This window comes from Thunnus albacares, chromosome 6 (genome assembly GCF_914725855.1).
Source record: "Thunnus albacares chromosome 6, fThuAlb1.1, whole genome shotgun sequence".
Classification (NCBI taxonomy): domain Eukaryota; kingdom Metazoa; phylum Chordata; class Actinopteri; order Scombriformes; family Scombridae; genus Thunnus; species Thunnus albacares.
In genome coordinates, this window is record NC_058111.1 from 6,071,465 (window position 1) to 6,092,499 (window position 21,035).

At 39.2% G+C, this 21,035-nt stretch overlaps 2 protein-coding genes across 2 annotated transcripts; both read right to left on the reverse strand.

The window, feature by feature from the left end:
- Nucleotides 1-6,878: 6,878 nt before the first annotated feature.
- On the reverse strand, nt 6,879-14,777 carry si:dkey-182i3.10 (gastrula zinc finger protein XlCGF26.1). Its single transcript, XM_044355294.1, has 8 exons — nt 14,465-14,777; nt 12,647-12,745; nt 11,720-11,939; nt 11,458-11,528; nt 10,610-10,735; nt 9,899-10,172; nt 8,438-9,183; nt 6,879-8,115 (listed from the first exon to the last, which is right to left on the reverse strand). Exons 1-8 carry the CDS (start codon nt 14,624-14,626, stop codon nt 7,849-7,851), a joined length of 1,965 nt encoding a protein of 654 aa, XP_044211229.1. The 5' UTR covers nt 14,627-14,777; the 3' UTR covers nt 6,879-7,848.
- Nucleotides 14,778-16,383: 1,606 nt separating this feature from the next.
- On the reverse strand, nt 16,384-20,920 carry LOC122983888 (zinc finger protein 2 homolog). The gene is made up of 4 exons (XM_044354065.1): nt 20,693-20,920; nt 18,776-19,115; nt 18,527-18,589; nt 16,384-18,243 (listed from the first exon to the last, which is right to left on the reverse strand). The coding sequence occupies exons 1-4, from the start codon at nt 20,819-20,821 to the stop codon at nt 16,766-16,768; spliced, it is 2,010 nt and encodes a 669-aa protein (XP_044210000.1). The 5' UTR covers nt 20,822-20,920; the 3' UTR covers nt 16,384-16,765.
- Nucleotides 20,921-21,035: the final 115 nt, after the last annotated feature.

Here is a 21,035-nt window from a genome sequence, read left to right on the forward strand (position 1 = left end):
CTTCTCTCCTCTATTGGTCATGCTGCCTTCAGGTACTCCTCATAAACTCAGGCTTCTGAGCTTCGGGGGTCTTAGCTAACACTTGCTTATGAATTTAAGTCACAATTAACATAATTCTAACTTAATTTTTAGAAATTTTGTACATAAACATAATCATAAATAAAGATTTCTCATTATTTTCATGACAAAATGTCATGAGTTTTACCTTCTGGAGGTCAACGTCTTTATCAACGTCTTTTTCTCCTAATATCTTTATCGCCTCCTGGTGGCTAAATCTATATCTATTCATTTTCCCAGGGGCAAAATTGTGACATTTCAACATTATTTCAAAAAAAGGGATTATTATTATTATCATTATTATTATTATTATTATTATTATTATTATTATTATTATTATTATTATTGGCCCAAATTTAAAGGACACCACCAGTTTATTATTTGCAATCTTAGCTATCCCAAAGTGGAGTGCCAGGCTACTGGCAAGAACTCAAAAAAGCGCTATGAAGAATCCTCTGTAGACTTGGCGGAGGAGGCCCAGGTCCTTTCTTCTAGCCTTAAGTAGTTAAAAGGCCACACTTGTACAGAAGCAGGACACTGGTGCAGGACGGGCCAATTTTAGGGGCCACTGTGTCCCTTCACCAGGACACGTCCTCTGAAATGGGAATATAAAGCTCTTCCAATAAACAGCAAGGTAGCTGGTTTGATCCCCTGCTCTGAGAGGCAGGTGTATTCCAGCTGTGAGATTAGCAACAGGAAGTTGGCTGGTATTTCATATATGGAACTGCAGTGTGACTGGCCCTAAGCTCCGAACCCTGTGAAGAAACACATGTGTAGAGACTAATGAGTGTATGAACCATATGTGTAACTACGGGGGGATATGCCAAATGATCAGTATCCTGTGCAAAGTAAAGAAACTGATCATTCTTTTATTTACAGTATTATGAGTTTAATGAACAATGAATCAATATTACATAGAACAGAGCTTGGTAAAAACAGAATATACAGTATATTCAAAATAAACATCACTTTTACTATTCGTTTTTTAAATGTGCAGCATCTGTGATCTCTCCATCAGCTATTTTTCTGGGAAATAGGAGTTTTAAAAGAACTTCATTCAATACTTTACATCTCAAAAATCATAAAAGCTATTAAAACTTGCACTTGATATTCCCCTTTGGGTGCTTTTTTCTTTTCTCCATTCGTCATTTAGAATGAGGTAGCAAGATGGTCATCATACATGTTGATATGTTAACTCAGAACAGTTTGAGTCATAAATAGAGATCTATTTTTATGTTTTATGTGTGTTTTTTTTAAATTAAAAACATAAAACAAAACACAATATTCCCAATAGCCTCAAAACGCAGCATCCCTCACCCACCCTTCCCCCTATGTTCTTAAAGGCACAATCATCCCATTCATGCAGAAGTGCAGCAGTGTGTGTGTGTGTGTGTGTGTGTGTGTGTGTGTGTGTGTTTGAGGGAGAGAGAGACATTAAGGTTACCAGAAGTTTTCTGAGACCTCCTACCAGGAAATCTGTCTCTGCTTGGTTTTAGGATTACGATTAAGCATATTAAAGACAATTCAACCAGCACTTATTCACAACTTACAAGAGTAATTAAACAGCAGGTCTTTTTAGCACAATTGTAAGCATTAAGTGGCATTTATCTCATGTTGTTGCTCCTGTTACCATTTTTTTTTTTTTTACGTTTAAAGGCTTTTCAAGTCCCATACATATTTAAAAAGAAAAAAAACTAAACCTACAAACACCATATTGGGTTCTTCTTTTGTTTAAAAGATCATTTTATTGCAATCAAGTGCAGTGAATTAAAATGTTATTATTATCAGCTCTGATGTTACACATATGGACTGTGCAGTTTATAAATTCTGATCCATGAAATGTGAACCCTCGACTACATTCTGCTTATAGCGCACAGTTGCTCAACTATAAAACATGTAGGCTCACAGTGTATTATAGTAATCAATTCATAATTTAAAAGATCATTTGCTCTGGAAACCATCCTGACTGTTAAACTTCAGGTTCAGACCCACTGTGAGAGACATTCACTCGCACACACAATCACACAGATGAAGAAGAAGCACTTGAACTGCCAGACTTGTGCTACATTAATTGTCATTAATGAAACAAACTATTGCATTCATTTTTTTGATATTTGCTGCCATGTTTTTAAGCATTAAAACATGAACTCTATCCATTTTTTTTAGATTATTTTGTGTTGACATTTTGCCTTAATCAGCTCATACACACATTGGAAATAATCAGGAAAGTTTCAGGCAGATAGACAAACACATTCATGTAAGGTTTAAAGCAGAATTAAAAGCCATGACATTGTGTAACTTACAGGTTCCAAATCTTAAAGCTTTTTAAGAAAATAACACAGCTCTGAGAAAATCTGTTGTCCTCATTAATATGCACATTTATGCAGCAAAGAGACTCAGAGTCTAATGAGATCCTCTGCTCTGTGGAGGAGAAGCTGTGGTGTAGTTGTGATGTTTCTATCACATATTCTGTCCAACAAAACCAAAACCCTTACCTGCAGAGGTACAGTTTACAATCACAGACATGGACTTTATATACTTTATGACATTTTAGGGTTCTTGACATGAAAAGTAAATGCAACTCTTGACCTTTAACCTGTAAAATACATAAAAGCTGTTTTTCATAGTCAAGCAGCTTTGTCTGCTGAGTCTGAACTGATACACACACACAATGTCCTAGGTCACTTCTGGGGACATTACATAGACTTACATTCATTTCCTGGAGACTTACCCTAACCCTAACCTTAACCACTGACCCAAAACTCAGCGTTTTACCAATTGGGGACACAGCTTTTGTCCCCAGTTGGACAAGCTGTCCCCAATTAACTGGTGTTGAGTCTGAAATTTGTCCCTGAAAGTAGCCTATAACAGACACACACACACACACAGATGCAACCATTATGATGTTATGTCACACTCACTATTTACTGTGATTTCAGGGTATCCAAAAAAGCTTAAAATCCCAGGTATAAACATCTTTGAGTAGTTGGATTTATCTTCAAAATCCAAAGCAGACTCATCACAAATCAGAAACTCAAGTCTTACCTGAACCGATCTGGACCTGTTGGAACGAACCCAGGGCCTCATCCTTCCCTCGCACTCCTACTTCCTGGTTATGACTGATGGGACCTTCAGTGACCTGAAACCTCAAAGACTTGAGGGGCTGATACCGGAACGAGCAGGTGAGCAAAACGCCGGCAGAGTCGTTGTCATCCCTCAGAGAACGGAGGCAGTGAAAAAGAGACAAACCTTTAGCGGGAGAACAGAGCGCTACTGAAACTGTGAGAGAATCGATGCTGGAAAGAACAGCCAAGAGCAGCAGTCCATATTTCCATGGATTGCAGAGCCTGTACTGAACACAGTGTTACAGACCACACTGGCATCATTAGCATCACTGTCCGGTCAGCTGTGCATAAACCAATTAGAGGAAAAAAATACTGGATGTGGAATCGTCAATACATCTAAAAGCCTATGGAAAACACACACATTTGTTTGTGCGTGTGTGTGTGTGTGTGTGTGTGTGTGTGTGTGTGTGTGTGCAACAGTTAGTGATTTGTGCTGCTCTGAGCACGTCAGCAGGAATTGATCCAGCCTGAGGACATGAGCACACAAACACATGTTTGTACTTTTGATGTTTGTGAGGACTCTCGCTGACATAATGTCTTCTCACGGCCCAAAACATAACACAACTATATACATAACCCCAGCCTTACCCAAACGTTAACCCAACCTAGTTTCAACCTAAACCCTAAAAGTGGGCCTTAACCCTTAAATAGCTCAGTATAGCATGTCCTCAAAAGTATAGAAGTACAAGAGCACGTACTCACACACGTATACCAATATTACTATTACTATATATTTGTAAGAACTTCATTCATTCATATCTTCACTATCATACACCTCATTTGAGCCTTTTACCTTTATAATTCTGTACTAAACCATAATCTTAAACTCATGTTTTAAAGAACTGCAAGGCTTTAACTCTCAACTTATTAAAATAGCATTTTCCATGTTGATGTTTTCTAACATTTTCGAGCAACTGACCTCTCTGCTGCAATTTCTCTGTGAGTTTAAAACAGTCCAGTTGTGTTTAGGCCTTCAAAAAAGAAACGGACAGTCTATTTTTTCTCACGCTTTTATATGTTATACTAAAAATGGTTGTGTAATTTTATCACGTGTTATTGATCTTACTTTGCAAAATTCCTGCTTCAGGTGCAGATTTGGCAAGACAAAAACAGCAGTAAAGCCTGACCATACTGTTTTCCACTGGTTTTCTAAAAGGAGATTTATTCTGATTTTAAATGGTTGCCCTATTGGACTTTTGGACCAAACAGTTGTGGTTAGTTGTTCCAAACTGGTGAAAAACAGGGAGCCTTTTCTTTAAAGAAAGGTTCATCGGCCAAAATGAAATAATTTTCTAAAAACATCTTCACTCTGAAGGAGTAAAAAAACTCAGCCTGGCTCTCAAATGAATACCAAAACACACACACACACACAGTACATCTTGCTTTTAAACTGGCAGGAAGCCAGTTGTAACGAGTGTTGTCTTTGCCAATCCCCCACACTTCCTCCTGCGATGCCCTGAACTGTAATCTGGAAGGGATTACAGCCAGCCTGACCTACTGTGCAGCCCTGAGGCTGTTCAGCCGGCCATACAGCCAGACACTCAACCCACAGCCAGCTGCTAAATGCGAACACTGACGTCATTGTGCAGGGATTTAAAAGGAAACACACAACAAAAAGAAATGAAAGCGAAATACAGTGGTCTTCTTCACTAAATGTATCCAATTCCAATACTGTGCTGTAAAGGACTGTGCAGGTTTTCTCTGCAAACAGTAAGTAGTAGAGTAAAACACAACAAGTAAAAATAAAGCTGATTCTCTCTCTTCTCCCTGGATGAGTGTTGATTAATTAAATATTTTTTTGTTTTCTTTAATTACAATTAAAACTGCAGGTTAGAATAAACTGCAGAGGAGAGATCAGAATGAACTCTTTGTTTCTTTCTTTGCTTGTTAGCTTGTGAACACCATCACAGTGTTGAAGGAAACTAAACTGAGGTCATCCGAACAGTAATACAGACCGCCATCTATTGGTGAAGTAGTGAGAGTAATGAGAAAGTGACTCACCTTGGTTACAGCGTAGTTTTAAAGAATATAAACCAGCTCTTATGTTTTCCTCATGTACCAGATCATTCTGGTGATGTTTTATACTCTGCAGTGTTTACATGATCACACTGCAATGTATTACATTATCAGATGAGCAGAACAAGGCCTTGTTTTTGTCATATAATTAAGCAAATGTATAGTTAATACATCTCCACACTTCCACTTTTAAACCTAATCTTTAATTAATATTTACTATATTTACTATAAGCGCCGTCCTCTCGTCACTGGTAAACTTTGATTTAAACACATTTACAATGGTTGATCAAAGAAACCGTAAAATCTGACGCTCATTTACTGCACAGATGATTGTACACACCTTTCACACTTTTAATAATCAAAAGTGTAAATCTTACAGCTATTTGAATAGTACTGTAAATTCCATCCCATAAAGAGCAACTTTTGCGTATCCTGCAGGCACATGAAGTGTAATTTGTCTTTTTATTTAATTAATCCTTAACAAATCAGAAATGCATGATTGTTCAAGGAATACCACATGTATAGCTCACACATCTCAGTATACTGTAAGTTAGAATATCAATAGATGTATTTAGAAATTGTGTGATTGATTCAGGGAAAAATATCTGATCCTGCAAACCCACAAGCTAGATTTGTCAGTATTAAAAGGATAGTTGCAGGTACAAATGGGTACAAATAATTCATGGATTTATGGAATACTGCAGGCAGATTTGATAAAAAATATGAAATAGGATCAAAGATGTTTTTCTATGAATTCAGAATTACTACAACATTTAAACCAGTACCGTAAATATTGTCATTATCTATTTTAACTTATTGTCATATTGATTATTATGATGTATCACTGGGTGACACACCTACTCATGTCATTTAAAAATGTGTTGTCATCACTACATAGGTTATATAACATGAGTATTAAAAAAAAGTTTTAAAACTTCTCTAATGCTGTTGTGAAAACTGGCTGCACAACAGGAGAGAGAAGTTTATGAGTAGTGAGTAACTTAATAACAGTAAACCAGTCAAAAAACATGCTTTAAGCTCTCTTTAAGCTTCTCTGAATACATTCTGTAGGTCAATGGAAGAAAAAAAAAATACTCACAAGATTTTCAGTGTCAATGTTTATCAATTAGACTCACAGTTACAAAGCTGAGATATAACAAATGTACACTCCACAAGCGAAGTTACAGATGAAACATACTTAGAAAATATCTGTTTCTGTATCTGTCATGTTCTCAATCAGCACATCACAGTTCTTCTAATGCACACAAGGCAACTTTGTTTCCAAAAGAAATCTCTGTCGTTGATCAGATGAAGACTGGAAAGCACTTCTATAGTTAAACCATTATAAATATCAGTTTTACAACTTCAACACGGTTGTTTTAAGAATTACAAAAAAAAAAAAAAAAGATAAATACAATAAAATCAGTCACTTGTACTTTTTAATGTCACAGATTTTACAGTTTAGATCCTTGTAAGAATTTAACAGCTGCCGGCATGATAATGATAAATTTCATTTGTGGCTTGTGAGACTCTTCATACGTCTGACGTTTTGGCACAAGTCGCACTCTAGTAAAACTCTGAAAGCATTTAAAATCGCTTGTTAAGTTTTTAATCTGTTTGCCACGATGGGGCCGAAAAATGAAGTTTTAGATCTTGTGTGCAATGAAACTTCTTTTCAAAAAAAAAAAAAAAAGTAAAAGGCTGTTAATGAGGTCTGTAAGTGGCACAAAAATAAAAGATACAGATCAACTCTTAGTAAACAGTGTTCAGTCAGTTTCATTTTAAGGGAACATTTTTAAAAGCACATACAGCTGATCATTAAAGAGGAATATGTTTTTCTGTGGTGTTAACAAGTCTCACTTGTTGAGCTTTTCTTAATAATACCAGAGGTTAAAACTGAAAATAACAACGGTGGATTTTATTTCAGTGCTTCAGTATAATAAGATGAGAAAAAGGTGCAGTAACTGAATGTAATTTTCATAACGACAACTTTCATCCAGAGTGACGCATCTCTAACATCTGCCAGCTACAAATGTATTCGGATTAAAGGACTAAAAGGCTCTTGAGTCACACTGTGATATTTTGGGAATAGGAATTTTCACTTTTTCCCCACAAATAAATGCTGCATTTTGTCTTTCTGTATGCATGATTTAGATTTAGGATGACATGTGCTCCTTCTAAATTCACATAATACCGCTGACTGCTCTTCTGAGTTCTGACTATTTTCTGCAGCAGTTCTTTCTGACATGATTTTAGGATTATTATGTGCAATCCCTACAGTTTTCTTGCTTTTAAATGTTGTTTTTCCTAATATCACATTTACTGTTTGTCTGAATAACAGTGTCTGGCAAACACCTAAATTTAAAAACACAAAAAGGTACGCACTCGAACCTTCACAGTAACCGTCTCAACCTCGCTTTTTCACACAACTAAAGGTTGTTTATTCATTTGCTCAGTCATCTGACATCATCCACATCCACACATCTATTCCCACCGCTTTCCTTGAAGATAGCTTAGCAATGAAACTTCATAATCACCTTTCACTGCGAGCTCATTCCTTTCCCATCCCTTCATTTATTCCTGTACAGCTACAGAAGAGCTTAGCTGGCCGCTCTGCCACCAGGGCAGACATCTCATCACAGTTTCAGCTTCAGACATAAAAACACTTATGGTCCTTCAGGTTCCTCAGGTAGGAGAAACTCTTCCCGCACTTGTCACACATGAACTGTTTCTCCCCGGTGTGTATCTGCTGGTGGGCCTTCAGGCTGTTGCCCTGGTTGAAGCTGCGTCCGCACGTGTCGCAGCTGAAGGGTTTTTCCCCGGTGTGGATGCGTTGGTGTCTGTTCAGGTTGCCGGTGCTGCTGAAACATTTCCCGCATGTGTCGCAGCTGAACGGTTTCTCTCCTGTGTGCACCACCTTTAGGGGAGAGGGTTAAAGGAAAAGCTGTAACTTAAAATCACTGCATGAGGATTTACACCACATTGGATCTTTCTGAAGCATTTCACATGTTCAACCATCATACGCTGCTGCAGAAACGAGGTGCGGCTGTCCTCCAATGGTTCTCTTACTATTCTCATATTTGTCACCTATCAAGAAATGAACTCATCTCCTCTTGACATAAAAGTTGGAGTAACAGAAAGGTCGGTTTTAGATCTGTTCTGTGTTTTGTTCTCATTCCAATCACAGTAAAAAACAGGGATATCTCTTTACTAGAAACTTATAATCAACGCAAACCTACCTGATGTGATTTAAGGCTGCTGTGCTGTGTAAACATGCGACCGCAGATGTCGCAGGAGAACGGCCTCTCCCCGCTGTGCGTCTTCAGGTGGATCTTCAGGTAACTGGACGACTTGAAGCTCTTCCCGCAGAGGCTGCAGCTGTGAGGCCTGTCCACCGTGTGGTGCTGCTGGTGCAAGCGCAGGTCGGTGATGGAGCTGAGCCGCCGGCCGCAGATCACGCACATGCACGGGATAGTCGACGCGTGTGTCTGGAGGTGTTTACGTAGAGAGTCGACGCAGGCCGCCGTGGTGCCGCACGCCACGCAGGCCAGCGAGTTCTCGCCTGGGTGAGAGGTCTTCTGGTGCATTTTCAAGGCACTCTTCTGGATGAAACACTTGCCGCAGGTCTCGCAGCTGAAGGGACGCTCGCCGGTGTGTATCCTCTGATGACCTTTCAGAGTGTCGGCCTGGTTGAAGCTTTTGCCGCAAGTCTCGCACCTGAACGGCTTCTCCCCCGTGTGTATGCGCAGGTGGCGCTGCAGGTTACCTTGTATCGTGAAGCTTTTGTTGCAGTACTGACAGTTGTAGGCCCGCTCGCCCGTGTGGACCATTTGGTGCATTTTCAGGCCGTGGGCTCGATAGAAGCTCTTGCCGCATTGTTCACAGCGAAACGGCCGGACTTCAGCATGGAGACGCTGGTGGTTCCTCAGCAGCTGCTTCAAGGTGAAACCCTTCCCACAAACATCGCAGGTGTGCGGTCTCTCACCTGTATGTGAGAACAACGACTATCTAAGAGTGAAAGAATATGACACTCCACACATCAAAAGATAATATGGTTTAGAAAGCTCCCCAACTGAACATTTGTAATGAGTATCAATTGAAAATAACTTTTACTATTGCCCAATTCAGCAGCTTTTCAGCCCCTTTTAGCTCAATGTTTTGGTTTTAAGACACTTAACTTTACTTCTGAGCCTCATTGCTCTCACCAACCCCAATCCCAGCAGCAGCAAGCAGCTGTTTTAGCAATCAGTATCTGATAAACCTCATTGTACTCTACCTGCCCAGCACCAACAGCACACAGTTAGAGATTAACTGGTGAAGAAAGTGGATTATTTATTGGCAAAAGAGAGAAATATTCTTATCAGGAGTTGGTGGAGACCAAAGCAGAGCAAAAAGGAGAATGAATATCAGGATTTACGTGCATCAGTAGCCAGAAACACACCTTCAAATGAAAGCTATTGTGTTTAGTTGTGTAAATATGTTTCCTATGTATAGTACCAGTCAAAAGTTTGGAGACACTTTCCCATTATATGAGAAAGTGTGTCCAAACCTTAAACTGGCGCTGTATGTTTCATTGGATGTTTCCTTTGCAAAACAACTTAACGAGCTGGCAGCGTCTTCTAGCCTCGGTACTGTATTATAATAAATGTTCCCACCATTCTAAACGTTGTGAGAGATCTAACAGGAAGCCGAACACTCACCTGTGTGAAGCAGCATGTGTGCGTTGAGGCTTCGCTGGAATGAAAAGCCTCTGTCACACTGAGAGCAGTGGAAGGGCTTCTCTGCGTTGGCGCCATGGACGGCCTGGTGGGCTTTAAGCTGGTGCAGCTTGGTGAAGGTTTTCCTGCAGTGTTTGCAGCTCAGAGTCTGCTGGTTCTGACTCTTCACTCGACCTCGGTGGGACTTGGGCTTTACAACGCGTTTGGGTCTGGCGGTGAATCCCGGGTCACCGTCATCTGGATCGTCTGGCTCCAACTGACAGAAAAATGTACAGTTTGTTAAACAGTTGACTGATGCTTATCTCAGAACACACTGGTGAAGAGGGCAGAAATCTCCATTAACTGGTGCTCATCACAGCCCTAACACAGACACATTAACACATGTGGGCAATACAAGGCCTCATTATAAGACACTGATATCTGGTAAAATAGTGAGTGGCTGGTGATATTTGCAGTCATGATCATGAAATATTCCTTATTTTGTTTTTAAACTGTGTTAGTCACACTGAAGTGTGTGGCAGACAAAATCTGAAATAAGTCTGTTGCGATTATCTGAACTTGTTCTTAATTGTTGATTATGTAAAGTTAAATTATTCACAGGCAAAAATAAGCAAATAAGCTAACAATTAAATGGACACAAACATTAGAAACAGACAAATAAAACAAAAGGAATGAAGGATGTGTGAAACCAACCTGGTAGTCTGGGTCGTCGTCATCATCCTGGCCTGGATCGTCTCTGTTCTGACCAGAATCAGAGGAAGCCTGGTCAGCAAATGCCTCCAATCCTTCTTCCTTTATAATCACCGGTTGGACAGTGTCCTGACAGAAGAAGAGAATAAGGAGATGCTGAAAGATTAGAAGAATTACCTAGAATAGGGTATCATACTTTGTCGTATGTCACCCTCTCTCTCTCTGTCTCCCCACTTTTCCTGTCATTCTGTCTTAGCTACTACACTGTATGAGCAAAAGGACAGTCTTATTCTAATAATCTTAATGCTACAGCATACTATGACACTTGAGACAACACTGTGCTTCCAATGTAAGGGCTACAGTCTGAGGAAGGCTCTTTCCTGTTCCAGCATGACAATATCCCATGCATAATAGAAATGGTTTTCACAGTTTGCTGTGAAAGAACTGGACTGGCCTGCACAGAGCCCTGACCTCAGCCCCACCCAGCACCTTTGGGATGAACTGGAGTGACGATGCTAGCTAGCTAGCTATCAGTGCTAGACCTCGCTAATGCTCACATGGCTGAACAGGAGCGAATCCCTGCAGCCAGTCAGACAACGTTCAGTAAAGTGGAGGCTGTTATAGCAGCAGATTAGTTTCTGCATTCTTATGGCCATACAGTTTACAAATGAAACAAGAGAAAAATAGTTAAAAAAAAAATAAGACTTAAAGGCAACTTAAATATCATTCTTTGACATTTTTATTTGGCCGTATTTCTTTAGGAATCCATCCTATGTGGGAACTAGAGATCACCCAGTTCAGACTGAGGATGTCAGGACATCTACAGCATGTAAGACAAGACAGGACTTTACCTCATAAGCTCTGCCTTTCCACAGGTGAATGATGGGTGATCTCTTTACTCCGGCATCACCACTAGTCACGACTGTAAAAATCCAAAAACTTGTTTATTAGTTTTGTGGCGATTTCTCCTTCATCAAACTATGTACAATAGAGACAGAGAACAAAGACAGTGGTGACAAAGTGCACTACTTTGTCTGTGTATTAAATATTAACATTTGTCACATACATTGTCACACATGTCCTGTAATGCAGTGAGAGGATGAAACTCATCACCTCTGCGACTCTTCCTCCCCGATCGCTGACCGGTCGGGACAGTCTCTCCTTCTGCTCCGTTGGCCGGACCCCTCTTCCCCTCCTTCTGCCCGCTGCCTCCCTCCGTCAGCTCATCTGCTTCCTTCTGGCCTCCGTTTCCCTCCAGCACCAGCTTGAGCTCCGTCTCGGCCACCTCCAGTCTCCTCCTCAGGTCCTCGATCTCTGCCACATCCTGCCTCACCTAATGAACACACAAACCGGCTTTTTAAATAACCTTTTAGGCCATTGTAGGAAATGTTGTGCTTTCACTAATTGCTACTATTATATGTATCAAAAGTTATTGTAAAGTTTCTTCTTCTAGGTGGATCATCTCTAACTGAAAATGTCGTACTATTAAAACATTAAACAATATTGCTTATAATCTGTAGCCCGAAGCTTTTACTGCAGCGATAAAAGAAACAGTATGAGAGAGTACAGAAAAAAAACCAAGGACATCACAGTTTGTTCTTGATATCAGCCAAATTCAGACTCAACACTGATTCGTTGGCCAGTACTGAGGAACATCGATTCATTGATCAACAGAAAATTAATCAGCAACTATCATTTAAGTTATTTTTCAAGCAAAATGCCAAAAAGTTAACTTGTTCCAGCTTCTCAAATGTCAGAATTTAATGAACAGAAAACTGAATATCTTTGAGTTTTTTTGGACTGTTGATCAGATAAAAAAATATTTGAAGAACTTTAGAAAATTGTGATGGAAATTTTTCAGATGAACGAATGGCTGCAGATACGGTGTCATATCTAGAAAAGTGCAACCAAACGTGAAAAATGTAACATACGACTGTCATAAGATCGTTATAACCTGGCTCTGATTTTCCTGAGATGCATGCTTCTATACACAAACAACGTAATGTTGACAGTTACTACCACAGCAGAAAAGTGACGTACTTCTAACTGGAGCAGGGAGGAACATTCGTGGAAAAGCTGGCAGATCTTCTCCACAGCTTCTTGAGCCAGTGATGTCATGAAGACACTGAGCCGGATCACCTGATGGGAACAATACAGTTTATTTATAAATGTCATTGTAGAATAAAAAGTGAAACATTACTTTATCGTTTCAGATAATCAGGCGGGGTAATAGACATTCATTTTGTAATATGATCAACTCATTTTTGTATCAATACATTATATTTGTAAAAAGAGCAAGAACTTACTGATCCTATGATGAAATTTAGACAGATATAATGGATTGATCAAATGAACAAGATAAAATAACAAAATATTATGATCATCTTGTTACTTTTTTCTTACCATGGAACCATTTTTTATTGCCCCATAACGCCAAGAGTTGTAAGTCTTTCTGTTTCATATGATTATAAATGGAATATTTATAATTAAAGAGTATGGTCTTGACCTGCTCTATGTGAAAAGTGCCTTGAGATGACTTCTGTTGTGATATGGCGCTATATAAATAAAAATTGATTGATTGATTGATTGAATATTTGACTATTTTACAGACATTACTTGGGGATTTCTAATAACTTGATGACATAACTGATAAAAGTTTCTCACTGACTTTAAATGTGACTAATGTGACTTTGATGCTGAGTAAGAGTCCTTTATTACAAGTATTTTTAATACTTTACAGCATCATGTGGATCACCCTTCAGATTGTTAGATCATTGTATTAAATGATTTTTGTTGTTATTGATGTATGAACTCATAAACAGTATTTTAATGTAGCTGGAGCTAATTTGAACTTTATGTACTGTTGGATAGATTAATCTATAACAAAGCATCACATTTCATTGAGCTGAAACAATTAGTTGATTTTTGAATAGCTGATCAATAAATCAATCAAATTAGGCGACAACAGATTTGATCCAATATTAACCCATTATTAACCCCTTTTGCGCCTGGGCACCCTCTTAAATCGGCTGGTGATGAAGGGAGATCAGGCTTTTGCAGTCTGGGCTCCCAAAACTCACTTACCTGCTGAGATTAGGTTTGCTAAATCTATCACTGCTTTTAAATCTCTTCTTAAAACATTTTTTTTAAAAAGAAAAAAAAAAGCTTTTATCTCTGTGTGAATTTTATTTTATTTTATTTTATCCATTTATACTGTATTATTACTGTTTTATTGTATTTTATTTTTTGTGAAGCAAAAATACTTTCACTTAAGTAGGATTTTTCATGCAGGACTTTCACCTGTAACGGAGTATTTTTACATCGCTGTATTGGTACTTTTACTTAAGTAAAGAATCTGAGTACCACAACTGGGTATCTGAATACACTGTCATTATTATTACAGTTAAAATAATGAGATAAAGACTGTGAGTAAATAGATGTAAATAGATGTAAATAGATGCAAATAGATAAAGGTCCCGGCAGGTAAAACCTGTAGCTGAAACGTTTCTAGACATACAGCAAATAGAAAAGCCTGGGCCTGCTGACCTCAAAATGGCGTCCAAAGATGGATTCTTCATGATTGTTGTGGTACCTTAATCACCCAGACATACATATTTAATTTTAATTTAACCTGAATATACACTCGAGTCAGCATACGACAGCCCTTTAGTCAGTAGACATTTCAGTTTAGCCGTTAGTAGCTAGCTAGCTCTTCTATTTCTATGATCAGCTGGTTGTCTTGACGCCAGACGAGGAGGGAGCAACAACAACACGGGAGAGAAGGATGCCGAGCCGGGGATAAAAACAGCACTGACACGGCACAGACACGCAGCAGTAACCGGTTATAGCTTGACTTACCTTCTCGTCCGATGACCCTTGTGTGTTTTCAGTCGTAACGCTACACGGTGCCGCTTCTGGACGTATTGAATCACAGCCGCCGATAACTTTGGTCATTTCTGTGACAGTCGCGTTGATCATTATCTCCAAAATGGAGCCTACTTGTGCCTCCAAATCTGACATTCTCACAAATTAATATGTAAGCTATAACTGCTATTTTGGCTCTATGATTTTTTTTTTATATTGAAGCAAACAGCTTTTGTTGTTATGGTGAAGAAAACTTCATATCACAGCCCAGAGCCCCTCTTCTTCTCCTGTGTTTTTTACGGCAGTTGACATCGATCGTGTTGTGTTACTTCTTCTTTTGTTTAATTTTGGTTGGCAAACAGCTTTTAGGCGCATTACCGCCACCTTCTGGATTGGATTGTGGATTAGAGCGGTTACTACACTATTACATTAAATCCTCCTATTAAGTCCTGTGTTTTCTAAAAAAAAATATATCTGAAAATAGTCCTGTACCCTACATCACCTGAACTCCTCTGCAACATTTCTCTAATATCTAGTGTCATGTGATTCCTTTGGGTTTCATTCTCCCTCAGTGTTTTAAATCCATCTTTCCAATTCCAGTCATCTTCAAAAAATGAATTAATTAATGTTTCCTCTCCACATTCTAGTTTACTTTTAACCTTGCCCTCTACCCACCATATTTTCCATAGTTGTGTTATATTTCTTGTCTTTCATGTATAAATTAGGTATAATCATGTTATAAGGATATGCTCAACTGTCTCAGCCTCATGGTCAGTGGTGGACGAAATACTCAGATCCTTTACTTAAGTAGAAATACTGTTTAAAAGTACAGAAGGACTATCAGCAATATGTACTTCAAGCACCACAAGTAAAGGTACTCATTATGCAGACTGTGTTATATTATGGTATATTATATTGTTTGTTTCTAACAAATACATGTGAGAGCATTTAAATGTTGTAGTTTTTCGATGTGGAGCCAATTTTAGACACTTTGGGTAGATTAATAGTAGGGGTACTGCATCACATTATCTTATATATAAGTGTACAAAAGTGTATAAAAGGATAACAATTTAAACAGAATATTAAAATATATTATTTTATGTAAAATCTTCATCTGAAAAGTTAAGTTGTCAAGTAAATGTAGTGGAGTAGAAAGTACAATATTTCCTTCTGAAATGTAGTAGAGTGGAAGTATAAAGTAGCATCAAATGGAAATACTAAAGTAAAGTACAAGTACCTCAAAGTTGTACTTAAGTACACTACTAAGTTAATTAACTTACTTTCCACCACTGCTTATAGCATTGATTGCAAACACCCGCGGGATGTTCTCCTATGATGAAAAGTGTAGTGTTAACGTCCCTTTACTACATTGTCCCAATGCTGTTGCCACAGATTTACTTTTCTCTGCACTATGCCTTTTCCCTCTGATTCTGGTAATTTAATACTGATTTCAACAATTCCTTTCTTTTGACTGCTTCTTTTGCCAGTCTGTCTGCTCTCTCAGATCACGAGATACCTGAATGTGCTGGGACCCACATGAATTGTGACATTTTTCCCTTGATTAACTATTCTTGAGTTAATAAACAAGATTCCCTACAGCAGATCCTAACGACTTTTAGCTGTACCTGTCTTAATGCTTGCGAGGGCCGACACAGAATCACTACATATTAGTATTTTGTTGCAACTAACCTGTTCAACCCATTATAATGCCATCAGCAGTTCAACAGTATACACATTCAGACAATCAGATACTCTCTGAAGATCCCATCTTCTTCCCAGTTCATGGAATATGTTCTGTAACATAAAAGCACACATTCTAACACAGTCCTATTAAGAGTCAGTGTACCACCTCACTCTGAAACCAGGTCCTCCTCAAAGACTGCTGTCATACAAACAGAAACTATGAAGAATCATAACATTTAAAACCACTTTTATTTAAACAGCGATTTAAGGTTTATCTGTTGGTTGCAGGACATTTCAAAGTGTGCAATTATACATGTCAAGCTTTGTGACTCCCACTCATGATGACCAAGATAACATTTTCTTCAGGCAGCATTTATCAGAAAAATGACATACGATGATCATGTGATTAACATAACTGTCAACATGATTCTTCTGTTACATGATGTATAGTACTAGAGGTGCTTGGTGCTTTCATTCTTGTTCTATATCACTTCCTGTTTTGGTTTTAGCCTCAGATATCCAATTAATATCAGGACTGAGTGTTTTGTCCTTGCAAAATGAATAAATAGAATTCACTGCTGCATTTATATTATCATCACCAGGTGCTCAGGTTCAAGGCGTACTGACTGTGTTCCCTAACGTTTTCTGATATTTCTCAGTACAGTTGTGTTTCTTGAGCAGCCTTGAGTCTGAAAATCCGAGTCCACAGCTGCTGCAGGAATACGGCCGTTCTCCCGTGTGGACCTGCATGTGAAACTTGACGTGTCCGAGCTGCCTGAACCTCACTCCACAGACCTCACACTCGTACGGCTTCTCCCCGGTGTGGATCCGTAAGTGTCTGAGGTAGTTGGTGTAGATCCTGAAGGCCTTGCCGCACTGCTCGCAATTATGCGGTTTGTCTCCGGAGTGCTGCAGTTTGTGGGACTTGAGCGCCTGAAGGATGATGAACCTCTTCCCGCACACCTCACAACCGAACGGCCTCTCTCCGGAGTGGATCCGCTGATGGTAGTCGTAGGTGGCCTTGTAGAAAAAAGACTTCCCGCATGTGTCGCAGTTGTACTGCAACTGACCCGTGTGAATCAGCTCGTGTCTCTTCAGCAAACCCGCGGTGTCGAAGCCCTTGCGGCAGGTCTTGCAGGTGAACGGCGTCACGTCTACCGTCGTTCTGTCCCGTCGATAGATGACTCTGCGGTTACCTCGCTCTCGGGTTCGTCTTCTGATGACCTGCCCGTGTCTTTCATCGTGGGTTACTTTCAGGTGTTTCTGCAGCTGGCAGTTGTAAAGGAAAGTTTTTCCGCACAGGTCACACATGAAGGACTTTGAAGCGCCATGGAGAAGCATGTGGGCTTTCAGCTTGTTGTCCTGAATGAAACTCTTCCCGCAGACTTTACATTTGAACGGTCTCTCGCCCGTGTGAATACGAATGTGTCTCTTCAGGTTGTGTTGAAGAGTGAAGCCCGCTCCGCACGTCTCGCACGTAAAGATTTTCCCTCTGTGGACAGCCTGGTGCGTCCTTAGTGATCTCCTCTTTATAAAAGCTTTGCCACACACAGTGCACTTATAAGGATGCTCGCCTGTATGAATGCTTTTATGGCACTGCAGCGTGAACGCGTACCTGAAACTCTCGCCGCATTCTGTGCATTTGTGCGGCTTTTCAACGCTGTGCACCACCTGATGAGCCTGTAGGTTGTGTTTAGTTTTGAATCCTTTCCCGCAGGTGGAGCAGATGAAAGGCCTCGTGTCTGTGTGTACGAGCTGATGAGCCTTGAGGTGCATTTTTGTTTTGAATGTCTTCTCACAGAGCGAGCACTTGAAGGTCGTGTATTTCCTCTCCTCGTGGCGCAGCAGGTGGTGCTCAAAAGTTTCCGTATTCCTGAATTTTCTCGGGCACTGGTCGCAGGCAAAAGGCCTCTGTTCTTTGTGAGTGTTCATGTGCTTTATCAGGTGAAACTGACGGTTAAAGCTCTTGTTACAGACATCGCATGCAAAGATCTTCCCTTTCTTCTGGACTTCAGCTTCCTGTTTGTTTTGGCTGTCAGTGTTTTTGGGCTCTGTGGTGGTGTTAGTCGTCGTACGATCCTCTGCAGTGTCTGGATAAACATGGAAAAGATAAAAGTTACCACACGTGTTCAGAGTAACAGGACTGCAAAGGCAAAAACTGGAAGCATGAAATGTATTTTCATAACTTGAATTAATTGAATGAAGGTTGTGGAATAATAAAACCCTCGTCAATTACACAACAAAAACTAAGAAATCACAGTTATGTTATGAGTCCCACACATCACTGCAGTCACATTATATTCAAAAATGCTGTTTACTTGAGTATTTTTTGCCTTTGTTTAACATGGATTACTTCCACCTTTAAAATCTTACCTTGTCTACTAGCTGGTGATGACTCGGCTTCAGAGTTCACTTCCTTTGTCGCCTCTCTGCCACCTGAACAAGAAATTAATAAAGAAAACAAACAATGACACGTTACTGATGGCTGAAGTCCCCTACACATGCCTCGTCTACTTCCAGCTCAGCTTGTAATTCCCCACTTTTCCCAAAAGGAATTGTTCATGTCAGCTTTTTTAACAGGATTGATATTTAGGGTGTATTTTTCCTTTAATAGAAACTCACCAGCATCGTGTCCACTCTTCAGTCCAGCAGCAGACGATGATTCTGTGACTCCCTCTGTTATTTTATCTGGTTTTCTTTTGAACTTCCCGAACGGCTTCAAGGTGAAGATCAATCCGGTCTCCTCAAACAGAACCGGGCAACCGTTCAGGACGTTTTCTCTCCACATTCTGGCATTTTCAAAATTTGCAGTCATAGTTGTCAGCTCGCTCTCCAGCTGTCCCACTTTGGCCTTCAGGGTCTTGTTTTCGTTGTGCAGTAGTGACGACAGTTGGGTGAAAATAGTGTCGATCTTCCTCGTTGCCTCCTGAGCCAACATTTCCACAACGCTGTCGAAATCTGGCTGTGAGGATTAAAAAAAGGCCGTCAACATAATTTATTATAAAACATCCATTAGATTAAAGTATCTGATGTTAGTATAAAGAGTTCGCAACTTCTTTGGTGGGACTTCTTACAATAAACTAGCGTCTAGTTTTGGCTCTGTCATGTTTCAGATGTTTTTGAGTTGTTTGCAGTTCCAACAAATTGAGATTTTTCCTTTAAACTTTGCATGTGGCCCAAAGAGGTAAAATTATTCAATATTTCACAAAAAAAGCAAACATTATAGAAAAGTACAGGTTCACAATGTTTAAAGTCTGTCTTAAAGCATCAGTCAGGTGTCCATATAAACAGTGAAAGAGGTTTTCCTCACTGTAATTGTTCCTCCTGTTCATACTGGCTGTTAAAAGATCCTTCAAATGTAAGTGATGGAGGCCAAAATCCACAGTGTGTCCACACAGTCATTTAAAAGTTGATGTGAAGCTTATATGAGGCTTCAGCAGTCTGAGTTAATCATATCAAGTGGATATCTGACACATTTACAGTCTTTTTAGCATCAAATTCCCTCTTTGTGTTTCCTCAGACAGTGTTTCCCTGTTGAGCTGCCGTGGAAGTATAGTAACAAAAAGAGGAACTTTGGCACTAAAAACACTGTAACGTTGAAAGATATCTACTTGATTTGACTCATTTGGACGCTGAAGCTTCATATTAGCTTCAGATAAACTTTAAAAAATACATTTTTGCACAGAAGGAGGACTGTGGATTTTGTTCCCCATCAACAGTGAGGTAGGTAAAAGAAACAAATAAAATTAAAGGGTAAAATATATACAATAACTGAATTAACAAGCTCAAATATGACAATATATAAAAAATAGAATAAATATAGAGACTAGCGATATAACCTTAACTATAACTATAATATACTATTTGCTGAGTATAGACTGTTCAGTGATGTTAATATGACAGTAAGTGTGTTATGAAGGGATCTTCTCATTGTCAGTATGAATCGGAGGAATGATTACTGCAAGAAAAATCTATTTCAAAGTTAATTTGAGCTCCTGACTGATGTTTTCAGACAGACTTGAAAATTGTGAACCCGTCCTTTAAACTTTTAAAATGAAATATATTTGCATATTCATATATTCTGTCATTTTTAATGATGGAGAAAGAGACGATGCCATTTTAAGGATTGTAACATCGTAATTATACTTTTTTTTAAAACGGAAAATCCATATCAGAGACATATTATTGTTCCAAGCAGAGTGTTTTTATTTTTATGTCTTAATACATGTCTGGAGAGGATCTTTACAGACCTTATTTACTTCTTCCACCACTGTTAATATAAGATATGAGGAAAAGTTATCTTTGAACATCTCTGGGTCAGTTTACGTGATCAGTTGACATTCCGCCATCTTTGTTTACTGTCCTTCTACTTGTCTTCATTCCGTCCGTTCAATCTCCGCTAACTGTAGCATTTCTGTCCCTCTTTGTAAACAGTCTCTCGGGTGTTCACATCATCGATTTATTAGGTCCACAAGCAGTTATCGATATATATGTGTACTTATATTCATAATACATTTATAATATAAACCGTTGACTCACCTTACGTCTCACATTTAGCTCCTTCGTGGCATTTTCTTCTTTTGAATTTCCGAAAACATCAACAGTAGTCTTAATAACAGTTTCCATAATGGACTTAGTTTCTGAATAAAACACTAAGTTTTCTGACATTTTTATATTTAAAGTTAACAGCAGACTCTTGACAACACTAGTGGATCAAAATACTGGAGATTCAGAAGCCTTTTTTTTTCTCACCCGCATTCAGCGAAGACCCGCCCTCCTCTGCCTCTGATTGGCTAGTACTCGCTGCCTTCGTTCATTTGATTGGTTAAGGTTAGGCATGAGGTTTTTTTTAAAAAAAAAATCTTTACTAACAACACATTTA

What these genes read in the sequence shown, in the direction of transcription:
- si:dkey-182i3.10 (XM_044355294.1), bottom strand. Translation starts at nt 14,626, where the DNA reads ATGTCAGATTTGGAGGCACAAGTAGGCTCCATTTTGGAGATAATGATC. An exon ending in CCTCCCTGCTCCAGTTAGAA is followed by an intron (nt 11,940 to 12,646) that starts GTACGTCACTTT and finishes TGTGTTCATTAG; the next exon opens with GTGAGGCAGGATGTGGCAGA. An exon ending in GGAAAGGCAGAGCTTATGAG is followed by an intron (nt 10,736 to 11,457) that starts GTAAAGTCCTGT and finishes TTCTTCTGTCAG; the next exon opens with GACACTGTCCAACCGGTGAT.
- LOC122983888 (XM_044354065.1), bottom strand. Translation starts at nt 20,821, where the DNA reads ATGTCAGAAAACTTAGTGTTTTATTCAGAAACTAAGTCCATTATGGAA. An exon ending in AGCTAAATGTGAGACGTAAG is followed by an intron (nt 19,116 to 20,692) that starts GTGAGTCAACGG and finishes TAATCCTCACAG; the next exon opens with CCAGATTTCGACAGCGTTGT. An exon ending in GAAGAGTGGACACGATGCTG is followed by an intron (nt 18,590 to 18,775) that starts GTGAGTTTCTAT and finishes TTTCTTGTTCAG; the next exon opens with GTGGCAGAGAGGCGACAAAG.